Source organism: Taudactylus pleione, unplaced genomic scaffold (assembly GCF_031769625.1).
Source record: "Taudactylus pleione unplaced genomic scaffold, aTauple2 ptg000632l, whole genome shotgun sequence".
NCBI lineage: Eukaryota > Metazoa > Chordata > Amphibia > Anura > Myobatrachidae > Taudactylus > Taudactylus pleione.
The window spans coordinates 590,970-605,249 of record NW_028285034.1 but is presented as its reverse complement, the minus strand read 5'-3'; the positions used below and the strand labels follow the sequence as shown (position 1 = coordinate 605,249).

The window sequence follows — 14,280 nt, the reverse complement described above, 5'->3', positions numbered from 1 at the left end:
CCAGAAGCTGAGGACAGAATGGTATAATAGTCCATGGTAACATCCCTCATATACTAACACCAGAAGCTGAGGACAGAATAGTATAATAGCCCATGGTAACATCCCTCATATACTAACACCAGAAGCTGAGGACAGAATAGTATTATAGACCCTGGTAACATCCCTCATATGCTAACACCAGAAGCTGAGGACAGCATAGTATAATAGCCCCTGGTAACATCCCTCATATACTAACACCAGAAGCTGAGGACAGAATGGTATAATAGTCCACGGTAACATCCCTCATATACTAACACCAGAAGCTGAGGACAGAATAGTATAATAGTCCCTGGTAACATCCCTCATATACTAACACCAGAAGCTGAGGACAGAATAGTATAATAGCCCATGGTAATATCCCTCATATACTAACACCAGAAGCTGAGGACAGAATAGTATAATAGCCCATGGTAACATCCCTCATATACTAACACCAGAAGCTGAGGACAGAATAGTATAATAGATACTGGTAATATCCCTCATATCCTAACACCAGAAGCTGAGGACAGAATAGTATAATAGCCCACGGTAACATCCCTCATACACTAACACCAGAAGCTGAGGAAAGAATAGTATAATAGTCCCTGGTAACATCCCTCATATACTAACACCAGAAGATGAGGACAGAATAGTATAATAGTCCATGGTAACATCCCTCATATACGAACACCAGAAGATGAGGACAGAATAGTATAATAGCCCCTGGTAACATCCCTCATATACTAACACCAGAAGCTGAGGACAGAATAGTATTATAGCCCATGGTAACATCCCTCATATACTAACACCAGAAGCTGAGGATAGAATAGTATAATAGCCCCTGGTAACATCACTCATATACTAACACCAGAAGCTGAGGACAGAATAGTATAATAGTCCATGGTAACATCACTCATATACTAACACCAGAAGCTGAGGACAGAATAGTATAATAGTCCATGGTAACCTCCCACATATACTAACACCAGAAGCTGAGGACAGAATAGTATAATAGCCCATGGTAACATCCCTCATTTGCTAACACCAGAAGCTGAGGACAGAATAGTACAATAGCCCATGGTAACATCCCTCATATACTAACACCAGAAGCTGAGGACAGAATAGTATAATAGTCCCTGGTAACATCCCTCATATCCTAACACCAGAAGCTGAGGACAGAATAGTATAATAGCCCATGGTAACATCCCTCATATACTAACATCAGAAGCTGAGGACAGAATAGTATAATAGTCCCTGGTAACATCCCTCATATACTAACACCAGAAGATGAGGACAGAATAGTATAATAGTCCCTGGTAACATCCCTCATATACTAACACCAGAAGATGAGGACAGAATAGTATAATAGTCCCTGGTAACATCCCTCATATACTAACACCAGAAGCTCAGAACAGAATGGTATAATGGTCCCTGGTAACATCCCTCATATACTAACACCAGAAGCTGAGAACAGAATGGTATAATAGCCCATGGTAACATCCCTCATATGCTAACACCAGAAGCTGAGGACAGAATAGTATAATAGCCCATGGTAACATCCCTCATATACTAACACCAGAAGCTGAGGACAGAATAGTATAATAGTCCCTGGTAACATCCCTTATATGCTAACACCAGAAGCTGAGGACAGAATAGTATAATAGCCCCTGGTAACATACCTCATATACTAACACCAGAAGCTGAGGACAGAATAGTATAATAGTCCATGGTAACATCCCTCATATGCAAACAACCAGAAGCTGAGGACAGAATAGTATAATAGTCCATGGTAACATCCCTCATATGCTAACACCAGAAGCTGAGGACAGAATAGTATAATAGCCCATGGTAACATCCCTCATATACTAACACCAGAAGCTGAGGACAGAATAGTATAATAGTCCATGGCAACATCCCTCACATACTAACACCAGAAGCTGAGGACAGAATAGTATAATAGCCCCTGGTAACATCCCTCATATAATAACACCAGAAGCTGAGGACAGAATAGTATAATAGTCCATGGTAACATCCCTCATATGATAACAACCAGAAGCTGAAAACAGAATAGTATAATAGTCCCTGGTAACATCCCTCATATACTAACACCAGAAGCTGAGGACAGAATAGTATAATAGCCCCTGGTAACATCCCTCATATACTAACACCAGAAGCTGAGGACAGAATAGTATAATAGTCCCTGGTAACATCCCTCATATCCTAACACCAGAAGCTGAGGACAGAATGGTATAATAGCCCATGGTAACATCCCTCATATACTAACACCAGAAGCTGAGGACAGAATAGTATAATAGTCCCTGGTAACATCACTCATATACTAACTCTGCAAGCTGAGGACAGAATAGTATAATAGTCCATGGTAACATCCCTCATATACTAACACCAGAAGCTGAGGACAGAATAACATAATAGTCCATGGTAACATCACTCATATACTAACACCAGAAGCTGAGGACAGAATAGTATAATAGTCCCTGGTGACATCCCTCATATACTAACACCAGAAGCTGAGGACAGAATAGTATAATAGCCCCTGGTAACATCACTCATATACTAACACCAGAAGCTGAGGACAGAATAGTATAATATTCCATGGTAACATCCCTCATATACTAACACCAGAAGCTGAGGACAGAATAGTATAATAGCCCCTGGTAACATCCCTCATATGCTAACAACCAGAAGCTGAGGACAGAATAGTATAATAGCCCATGGTAACATCCCTTATATACTAACACCAGAAGCTGAGGACAGAATAGTATAATAGCCCATGGTAACATCCCTCATATACTAACACCAGAAGCTGAGGACAGAATGGTATAATAGTCCATGGTAACATCCCTCATATAATAACACCAGAAGCTGAGAACAGATTAGTATAATAGCCCCTGGTAACATCCCTCATATACTAACACCAGAAGCTGAGGACAGAATGGTATAATAGTCCATGGTAACATCCCTCATATACTAACACCAGAAGCTGAGGACAGAATAGTATAATAGTCCATGGTAACATCCCTCATATACTAACACCAGAAGCTGAGGACAGAATAGTATAATAGTCCAAGGTAACATCCCTCATATACTAACACCAGAAGCTGAGGACAGAATGGTATAATAGTCCCTGGTAACATCCCTCATATACTAACACCAGAAGCTGAGGACAGAATGGTATAATAGTCCCTGGTAACATCCCTCATATAATAACACCAGAAGCTGAGGACAGAATAGTATAATAGCCCCTGGTAACATCCCTCATATACTAACACCAGAAGCTGAGGACAGAATGGTATAATAGTCCATGGTAACATCCCTCATATACTAACACCAGAAGCTGAGGACAGAATAGTATAATAGCCCATGGTAACATCCCTCATATACTAACACCAGAAGCTGAGGACAGAATGGTATAATAGTCCATGGTAACATCCCTCATATAATAACACCAGAAGCTGAGAACAGATTAGTATAATAGCCCCTGGTAACATCCCTCATATACTAACACCAGAAGCTGAGGACAGAATGGTATAATAGTCCATGGTAACATCCCTCATATACTAACACCAGAAGCTGAGGACAGAATAGTATAATAGTCCATGGTAACATCCCTCATATACTAACACCAGAAGCTGAGGACAGAATAGTATAATAGTCCAAGGTAACATCCCTCATATACTAACACCAGAAGCTGAGGACAGAATGGTATAATAGTCCCTGGTAACATCCCTCATATACTAACACCAGAAGCTGAGGACAGAATGGTATAATAGTCCCTGGTAACATCCCTCATATAATAACACCAGAAGCTGAGGACAGAATAGTATAATAGCCCCTGGTAACATCCCTCATATACTAACACCAGAAGCTGAGGACAGAATGGTATAATAGTCCATGGTAACATCCCTCATATACTAACACCAGAAGCTGAGGACAGAATAGTATAATAGTCCCTGGTAACATCCCTCATATACTAACACCAGAAGCTGAGGACAGAATAGTATAATAGCCCCTGGTAACATCCCTCATATACTAACACCAGAAGCTGAGGACAGAATGGTATAATAGCCCATGGTAACGTCCCTCATATACTAACACCAGAAGCTGAGGACAGAATAGTATAATAGTCCCTGGTAACATCCCTCATATACTAACACCAGAAGCTGAGGACAGAATAGTATAATAGTCCATGGTAACATCCCTCATATGCTAACACCAGAAGCTGAGGACAGAATAGTATAATAGCCCATGGTAACATCCCTCATATACTAACACCAGAAGCTGAGGACAGAATAGTATAATAGCCCATGGTAACATCCCTCATATACTAACACCAGAAGCTGAGGACAGAATAGTATAATATTCCATGGTAACATCCCTCATATACTAACACCAGAAGCTGAGGATATAATAGTATAATAGCCCCTGGTAACATCCCTCATATACTAACACCAGAAGCTGAGGACAGAATAGTATAATAGCCCATGGTAACATCCCTCATAGACTAACACCAGAAGCTGAGGACAGAATAGTATAATAGTCCCTCGTAACATCCCTCATATACTAACACCAGAAGCTGAGGACAGAATAGTGTAATAGTCCCTGGTAACATCCCTCATATACTAACACCAGAAGCTGAGGACAGAATAGTATAATAGCCCATGGTAACATCCCTCATATACTAACACCAGAAGCTGAGGACAGAATAGTATTATAGACCCTGGTAACATCCCTCATATGCTAACACCAGAAGCTGAGGACAGAATAGTATAATAGCCCCTGGTAACATCCCTCATATACTAACACCAGAAGCTGAGGACAGAATGGTATAATAGTCCATGGTAACATCCCTCATATACTAACACCAGAAGCTGAGGACAGAATAGTATAATAGTCCCTGGTAACATCCCTCATATACTAACACCAGAAGCTGAGGACAGAAGAGTATAATAGCCCCTGGTAACATCCCTCATATACTAACACCAGAAGCTGAGGACAGAATGGTATAATAGCCCATGGTAACATCCCTCATAGACTAACACCAGAAGCTGAGGACAGAATAGTATAATAGTCCATGGTAACATCCCTCATATACTAACACCAGAAGCTGAGGACAGAATAGTATAATAGCCCATGGTAACATCCCTCATATACTAACACCAGAAGCTGAGGACAGAATAGTATAATAGCCCATGGTAACATCCCTCATATGCTAACACCAGAAGCTGAGGATACAATAGTATAATAGCCCATGGTAACATCCCTCATATACTAACACCAGAAGCTGAGGATATAATAGTATAATAGCCCCTGGTAACATCCCTCATATACTAACTCCAGAAGCTGAGGATACAATAGTATAATAGCCCCTGGTAACATCCCTCATATACTAACTCCAGAAGCTGAGGATATAATAGTATAATAGTCCATGGTAACATCCCTCATATACTAACACCAGAAGCTGAGGACAGAATAGTATAATAGTCCATGGTAACATCCCTCATATACTAACACCAGAAGCTGAGGACAGAATAGTATAATAGCCCATGGTAACATCCCTCATATACTAACTCCAGAAGCTGAGGATATAATAGTATAATAGTCCATGGTAACATCCCTCATATACTAACACCAGAAGCTGAGGACAGAATAGTATAATAGTCCCTGGTAACATCCCTCATATACTAACACCAGAAGCTGAGGACAGAATAGTATAATAGTCCATGGTAACATCCATCATATACTAACTCCAGAAGCTGAGGATATAATAGTATAATAGTCCATGGTAACATCCCTCATATACTAACACCAGAAGCTGAGGACAGAATAGTATAATAGCCCCTGGTAACATCCCTCATATACTAACAACCAGAAGCTGAGGACAGAATGGTATAATAGCCCATGGTAACATCCCTCATATACTAACACCAGAAGCTGAGGACAGAATAGTATAATAGTCCCTGGTAACATCCCTCATATACTAACACCAGAAGCTGAGGACAGAATAGTATAATAGTCCATGGTAACATCCCTCATATGCTAACACCAGAAGCTGAGGACAGAATAGTATAATAGCCCATGGTAACATCCCTCATATACTAACACCAGAAGCTGAGGACAGAATAGTATAATAGCCCATGGTAACATCCCTCATATACTAACACCAGAAGCTGAGGACAGAATAGTATAATATTCCATGGTAACATCCCTCATATACTAACACCAGAAGCTGAGGATATAATAGTATAATAGCCCCTGGTAACATCCCTCATATACTAACACCAGAAGCTGAGGACAGAATAGTATGATAGCCCATGGTAACATCCCTCATAGACTAACACCAGAAGCTGAGGACAGAATAGTATAATAGTCCATGGTAACATCCCTCATATACTAACACCAGAAGCTGAGGACAGAATAGTATAATAGCCCATGGTAACATCCCTCATATACTAACACCAGAAGCTGAGGACAGAATAGTATAATAGCCCATGGTAACATCCCTCATATGCTAACACCAGAAGCTGAGGATACAATAGTATAATAGCCCATGGTAACATCCCTCATATACTAACACCAGAAGCTGAGGATATAATAGTATAATAGCCCCTGGTAACATCCCTCATATACTAACTCCAGAAGCTGAGGATACAATAGTATAATAGCCCATGGTAACATCCCTCATATACTAACACAAGAAGCTGAGGATATAATAGTATAATAGCCCCTGGTAACATCCCTCATATACTAACACCAGAAGCTGAGGACAGAATAGTATAATAGTCCATGGTAACATCCCTCATATACTAACACCAGAAGCTGAGGACAGAATAGTATAATAGCCCATGGTAACATCCCTCATATACTAACTCCAGAAGCTGAGGATATAATAGTATAATAGTCCATGGTAACATCCCTCATATACTAACACCAGAAGCTGAGGACATCTCAGTTAGAAACATTGGTCAGGGCCAAATCTGCAACCAGCACCAATGTGCCCAGGTCTGCGTGTGCCTACATGATAGATACAGCGTATACTGTGATGACACCACTAATAATGCACGGTAGGGGGTACATGATTCCTACATTGCATATCCACATTTTCCAAAATAACATTGAAGTGATGACATCACAGATTGATTATATCGATGGCACCAGAATGTACAGTTTATACAGGTACAAGTGTTCATACATATATCAGCATCACTAGTGTATTATACGTATATAATATGTGTTTGTATTTCATGACAGGAGTAGGGAGCGGAATGGGGGGAAGTGAGAGACTGGGCTGGGTGTATATAGATGAGGGGGGGGGGGGCATGAGAGCGAGAGGGACGCCCCACAACACATTCCTGCAAGATGAGAAGACAAAGACAGGACATATAGAGGGTTAATGGAGGAGGGAGACCCCTACTGACATATCCGGTCTATATCCCCTTCCTCCAACCTCTAGTATTAATGATTGTTCACAGACACCTCTCCTGTGGTGTGCTGTCAGGGGGGCTGCTGGGTATAATGGTGGTCTGCAGGGACAATGGACGAGAACTGAGGCTTATTTGGGAGGGGTCTTGGTTGAGGAGAGGACGGGTCTGTATGTTCAGTGTCAGGGCTGGTGATGCTAGAGTCATTCAGGTCTCTGTGTTGGGTACCACAGAGCAGGGTCAGTGTGCTGGCGTATAACGGGAGATAGACAGACAGAAGGATAGAGATAGACAGACAGACAGACAGACAGATAGATAGATAGATAGATAGATAGATAGATAGATAGATAGATAGATAGATAGAGAGATAGATATGAGATAGATAGATAGATATGACATAGATAGATAGATATAGATATGAGACAGATAGAGAGATAGATAGACAGATATATATGAGATAGATAGATAGATAGATAGATAGATAGATAGATAGATAGATAGATAGATAGATAGATAGATAGATAGATATGAGATAGATAGATAGATAGATAGATAGATAGATATGAGATAGATAGATAGATAGATAGATAGACAGATATATATGAGATAGATAGATAGATATGAGATAGATAGATAGATAGATAGATAGATAGATAGATAGATAGATATGAGATAGATAGATAGATATGAGATAGATAGATATGAGATAGATAGATAATGAGATATATAGATAGAGATAGATAGATAGATAGATAGATAGATAGATAGATAGATAGATAGATAGATATGAGATAGATAGATAGATAGATAGATAGATAGATAGATAGGTATGAGATAGATAGCTAGATAGATATATATGAGATAGATAGATAGATAGATAGATAGATAGATAGATATGAGATAAATAGATAGATAGATAGATATGAGAGATAGATATGATAGATAGATAGATAGATAGATAGATAGATAGATAGATAGATAGATAGATAGATAGATAGATATGAGATAGATAGATAGATAGATATGAGATAGATAGATATGATAGATATGATAGATAGATAGATAGATAGATAGATAGATAGATAGATAGATAGATAGATAGATAGATAGATAGATAGATATGAGATAGATAGACAGATATGAGATAGATAGATAAATAGATAGATAGATAGATAGATAGATATGAGAGATAGATAATGAGATATATAGATAGAGATAGATAGATAGATAGATAGGTATGAGATAGAGATAGATTAAATCAATAGATATAGCATTCCCGCTAGGCTGTTTCAGCAGGGCGCCGCACCCTGCCTATTTCTGAAGGGCAGAAAGCACCCTGCCCTCCAACGAGGCACCCCGCTGAAACAGCCTGCAGGTTCTGTCCTCCAACCACGGGCCTCAGTGTCACGCGGGTGGGGAATCTGGCAGAACAGCGGTCAGCGTCCGGCATCCATTCACAGTGACCGCGGCGCTTGGGGGCTGCCCGGCATGTCTGTAAGTGCCGGGCACGCCCCAAGAGTGACGAAAAGGGGACGCATCATAAATACACACCCCCTTTTCATTGGCCACAACCCATTTTAGCTAGCTCTAGGCGCGGCGCCCTGCCTGCCACCGGACCCAGAGTGAACACGATAGATAGATAGATAGATAGATAGATAGATAGATAGATAGATAGATATGAGATACAGACATAGATAGATAGATAGATAGATAGATATGAGAGTCAGATATGAGATAGATAGATAGATAGATAGATAGATAGATAGATAGATAGATAGATAGATAGATATGAGATACAGACATAGATAGATAGATAGATAGATAGATAGATAGATAGATAGATAGATATGAGAGTCAGATATGAGATAGATAGATAGATAGATAGATAGATAGATAGATAGATAGATAGATAGATAGATAGATAGATAGATAGAAATAATAATATATAAACAAGACAAGGTGACGCTGATAGTGTAGTATGTAAGAAAAATATTACTACCCTAGGAGTTCTCTCTGGGCTTCTTCTGGTGCTGGGCTATATTCCGATATCGGAGATCTAATGAAGGTTGTGCCCTGATCCCTCATTACCTCCGGATAAAGTGAAATTGGGATAAGTGTGAATATTTTGTATTAAATGTACGCACATTACTCACCTTGGATCCAAACGTTTCTTTACATACTACACTAAGTCTGTGCTGGCAAAGATCGTACAAGAGGAGCAGCGTTATACGCTTTTACTTGTTATTAATTGTGTATAATTATTTGTATGACCAATAGCAGCGCATTGAGGGTTTGCTATATACAGTATATATATAACACAAACACAGGTGTAAGGGGCGGATGGGGGTGGTACTGTGAGGACGGGGTCGGTGGCCGGATATCAGGGGTCCGGGCCAGCAGTGAGTGGGCGAGGGGTTGGTAGCAGGGTGATGCCATCACAATAAGGTGCACTGGAGATTAATAGGCCACAAAGAGGAGGGAACTGACCTGGGGCTTAGGTAATAATTTGGGGGTTTGCTGACTGGGCCTGAAAAGAGGGGTGAGTATGAGTATTGATGTACTATGAGTTCTAGGAAGGGTTGTTAGGGATGGACGTGATACCGGGGCAAAAGGGCTTATTATCCATATGAGCTAGGGTGTTAGGAATACAAAGTGATGGGTACCTGAGATTATGGTGGCAGTAATACAGCCATGGAGGCAGTAGTTGTGTATTAGGGGTAACAGTGATGGAAGTGGCAGTAGAATATTATTGTGGGTAGCAGTGGAGTATTAGAGGTATTAGAGGAGTGTGATGGAGCAGCTGGGATGGAAGCAGGTGATGTATTATGTGGTATCAGAGTGTTGTAGTGGCGTATAAGGGTCTAGCAGTGGGGTATTGGGAGTATCAGTAGAGTACCCGTGGGTAGCAGTGATGGAGGAATTGGGGTATCAGGAGACAGCAGTGGTAGAAGTTGTAGTGCTGAGGGTAACAGTGGGACACAAGGAGGTGGAAGGTGTAGGGTGTAGTAGTGGGGTGTCAGTGAGCAGTGGGGTGTCAGTGAGCAGTGGGGTGTCAGCAAGTGTCAGTGAGCAGTGGGGTGTCAGTGAGCAGTGGGGTGTCAGCAAGTGTCAGTGAGCAGTGGGGTGTCAGTGAGCAGTGGGGTGTCAGCAAGTGTCAGTGAGCAGTGGGGTGTCAGCGAGCAGTGGGGTGTCAGTGAGCAGTGGGGTGTCAGTGAGCAGTGGGGTGTCAGGCAGTGACAGTGGCAGAGGTGGCAGTGCTGGGGGGTGTATCATAGGGTAGTAAGGGGTAACAGTGCTGGGGGGTAACAATGCTAGGTGGTGTAGTGGGGGGGTGACAGAGGTGGCAGTGCTGGGATTAGCAGTCGGTCGGTGAGGTGTAGGGGGGGTAGTAGTGTGATGCAGTGTTGAGGATGAGTGTAGCAGTGCAGGGGTGGTAATAGTGGGTGGCAGTACTTGGAATGAGAGTAACAGTACAGGGGGGTAGTAATGTGTAGTTGTGCTGGGGTTGGGGGTAGTAGTCGGTAGCTGGGGTGGGGATTAGCAGTGCAGTGGGTAGCAGTACAGGGTGGGAGGGGTAGTATTCGGTAGCTGTGCTGGATGGGGGGAGTAGTAGTCAGTAGCTGTGCTGGAAGAGGGGGTAGCAGTACAGGGTGGGGGGTAGTAGTCGGTAGCTGTGTTGGATGGGGGGTAGTAGTGGGTAGCAGTGCAGGGTGGGAGGGGTAGTAGTCGGTAGCTGTGCTGGATGGGGGGTAGTAGTGGGTATAAATGCAGGGTGGGAGGGGTAGTAGTCAGTAGCTGTGCTGGAAGAGGGGGTAGCAGTACAGGGAGGGGGGTAGTAGTGGGTAGCAGTGCAGAGTGGGAGGAGTAGTAGTCAGTATGTGCTGGATGAGGGGGTAGCAGTACAGGGTGGGGGTAGTAGTTGGTAGCAGTGCAGGGTGGGAGGGATAGTAGTGGGTAGCTGTGCTGGATGGGGGGTAGCAATACAGGGTGGGGGGGTAGTAGTGGGTAGCAGTGCAGGGTGGTGGGGGGTGTAGTGCTGGGGATGGGGGTGGTAGTACAGGGGGGTAGCAGTACAGGGGGGGTAGTAGTGGGCAGCAGTACAGGGGGGTAGTAGTGGGTAGCAGTACAGGGGGGTAGTAGTGGGTAGCAGTACAGGGGGGGTAGTAGTGGGTAGCAGTACAGGGGGGTAGTAGTTCGTAGCAGTACAGGGGGGTAGTAGTGGGTAGCAGTACAGGGGGGTAGTAGTGGGTAGCAGTACAGGGGGTAGTAGTGGGTAGCAGTACAGGGGGGTAGTAGTGGGTAGCAGTACAGGGGGGGTAGTAGTGGGTAGCAGTACAGGGGGGTAGTAGTGGGTAGCAGTACAGGGGGGTAGTAGTGGGTAGCAGTACAGGGGGGGCAGTAGTGGGTAGCAGTACAGGGGGGTAGTAGTTGGTAGCAGTACAGGGGGGGTAGTAGTGGGTAGCAGTACAGGGGGGTAGTAGTGGGCAGCAGTACAGGGGGGTAGTAGTGGGTAGCAGTACAGGGGGGTAGTAGTGGGTAGCAGTACAGGGGGGGTAGTAGTGCGTAGCAGTACAGGGGGGGTAGTAGTGGGTAGCAGTACAGGGGGGTAGTAGTGGGTAGCAGTACAGGGGGGTAGTAGTGGGTAGCAGTACAGGGGGGTAGTAGTGGGTAGCAGTACAGGGGGTAGTAGTGGGTAGCAGTACAGGGGGGTAGTAGTGGGTAGCAGTACAGGGGGGGTAGTAGTGGGTAGCAGTACAGGGGGGTAGTAGTGGGTAGCAGTACAGGGGGGTAGTAGTGGGTAGCAGTACAGGGGAGTAGTAGTGGGCAGCAGTACAGGGGGGTAGTAGTGGGTAGCAGTACAGGGGAGTAGTAGTGGGTAGCAGTACAGGGGGGGTAGTAGTGGGCAGCAGTACGGGGGGTAGTAGTGGGTAGCAGTACAAGGGGGGTAGTAGTGGGTAGCAGTATAGGGGGTAGTAGTGGGTAGCAGTACAGGGGGTAGTAGTGGGTAGCAGTACAGGAGGGTAGTAGTGGGTAGCAGTACAGGGGGGGTAGTAGTGGGTAGCAGTACAGGGGGGGTAGTAGTGGGTAGCAGTACAGGGGGGTAGTAGTGGGCAGCAGTGCTGGGGATGGGGGTAGCAGGGCTGGTGATGGGGTAGCAGTACAGGGGGGTAGTAATGGGTAGCAGTACAGGGGGTAGTAGTGGGTAGCAGTACTGGGGATGGGGGTAGAAGTACAGGGGGGTAGTAGTGGGTAGCACTACAGGGGGGTAGTAGTGGGTAGCAGTACAGGGGGGTAGAGTGAGCAGCAGTACAGGGGGGTAGTAGTGGGCAGCAGTACAGGGGGGTAGTAGTGGGAAGCAGTAAAGGGAGTAGTAGTGGGTAGCAGTACAGGGGATTGGGGTAGAAGTACAGGGGGGTAGTAGTGGGTAGCAGTACAGGGGGTAGTAGTGGGAAGCAGTAAAGGGAGTAGTAGTGGGTAGCAGTACAGGGGATGGGGGTAGAAGTACAGGGGGGTAGTAGTGGGTAGCAGTACAGGGGGTAGTAGTGGGTAGCAGTACAGGGGGTAGTAGTGGGTAGCAGTACAGGGGGGTAGTAGTGGGTAGCTGTTCAGGGGGGTAGAGTGGGCAGCAGTACAGGGGGGTAGTAGTGGGTAGCAGTACAGGGGGGTAGTAGTGGGTAGCAGTACAGGGGGGTAGAGTGGGCAGCAGTACAGGGTGGTAGAGTGGGCAGCAGTACAGGGGGGTAGTAGTGCTGGGGCTGGGGGTAGCAGTACAGGGGGGTAGTAGTGGGTGGCAGTACAGGGTGGTGGGGGGTAGAAGTACTGGGGATGGGGGTAGCAGTACAGGGGGAGGGGTAGTAGTGGGTACCAGTGCTGGGGATGGGGGTAGCAGTACAGGGGGGTAGTAGTGCTGGGGATAGGGGTAGCAGTACAGGGGGGTAGTAGTGGGTAGCAGTACAGGGTGGTGGGGGGTGTAGAGCTGGGGCTGGGGGTAGCAGTGCTGGGGATTGGGGTAGCAGTACAGGGTGGTGGGGGGTGTAGTGCTGGGGATTGGGGTAGCAGTACAGGGTGGTGGGGGGTGTAGTGCTGGGGCTGGGGGCAGCAGCAGGCGGCAGTGCCAGGGTACCTGAATCCGTGCACGGCGCTCTCGTTCCTCCGCCAGCCCCGGCCATGCCGCAGCACCTCCTGTACGATCTCCTTCTGGTCCGGCGGCCGCTCCGTCGGGAAGATGTACAGCCAGCACAGCACGAAGACGGCCAGGGCACTGGCACCCACCGGGAACCGTGTACGGGGGCATTTCCACCACATGCTGCGTCTCATTACCACATGCCGGTACCCTGGGGCCCCCGGGGCCCTGTGCGCACTACTCCGTCCTGATCGGGGGCTGCAGCATCCTAGAGGTGCCCCCTGTGCCGGTACATGCCCCCAGCCGGGCAGCTGTCTGTCCCTTTGTTTCCGGATGGGGAGAGAGCTGAATGCAACGTGCTGCAATGCTGCAAAACGCTGTGTGATCCCCAATCTTACCCCCTCCCCTGTGTCCCCCCCGGCTGCAACGGCTCCAATCTCATTATTCAGCTCCTCAGCTTCCTGGTGTCACATTCACCCTCTCATCACAGACACTGACTATTATCTCATGCTCCTCCCAAGCACTTCACTGGTTGTGTGTCCTGTACCCTCCCCACCATAGTATGATGCATGGATGCCCAGCTATATATCCTACTGGTGCCATGCCCCCTGTACCCTCCCCACCATAGCATGAAGCATGGATGCCCAGCTATATATCCTACTGGTGCCATGCCTCCTGTACCCTCCCCACCATAGTAAG

General features: G+C 45.4%; 1 protein-coding gene across 1 annotated transcript in view; it reads right to left on the bottom strand.

The window, feature by feature from the left end:
• Positions 1-13,966, bottom strand: part of ST8SIA1 (ST8 alpha-N-acetyl-neuraminide alpha-2,8-sialyltransferase 1) — a 99,218-nt gene extending 85,252 nt beyond the window's left edge. Inside the window, exon 1 of the mRNA XM_088454782.1 lies at positions 13,582-13,966. Within this exon, the coding sequence (XP_088310908.1) occupies positions 13,582-13,775 (194 nt within the window). The 5' untranslated portion in view covers positions 13,776-13,966. The remainder of the gene's footprint in view (positions 1-13,581) is intronic.
• Between the last annotated feature and the right edge of the window lie 314 nt (positions 13,967-14,280).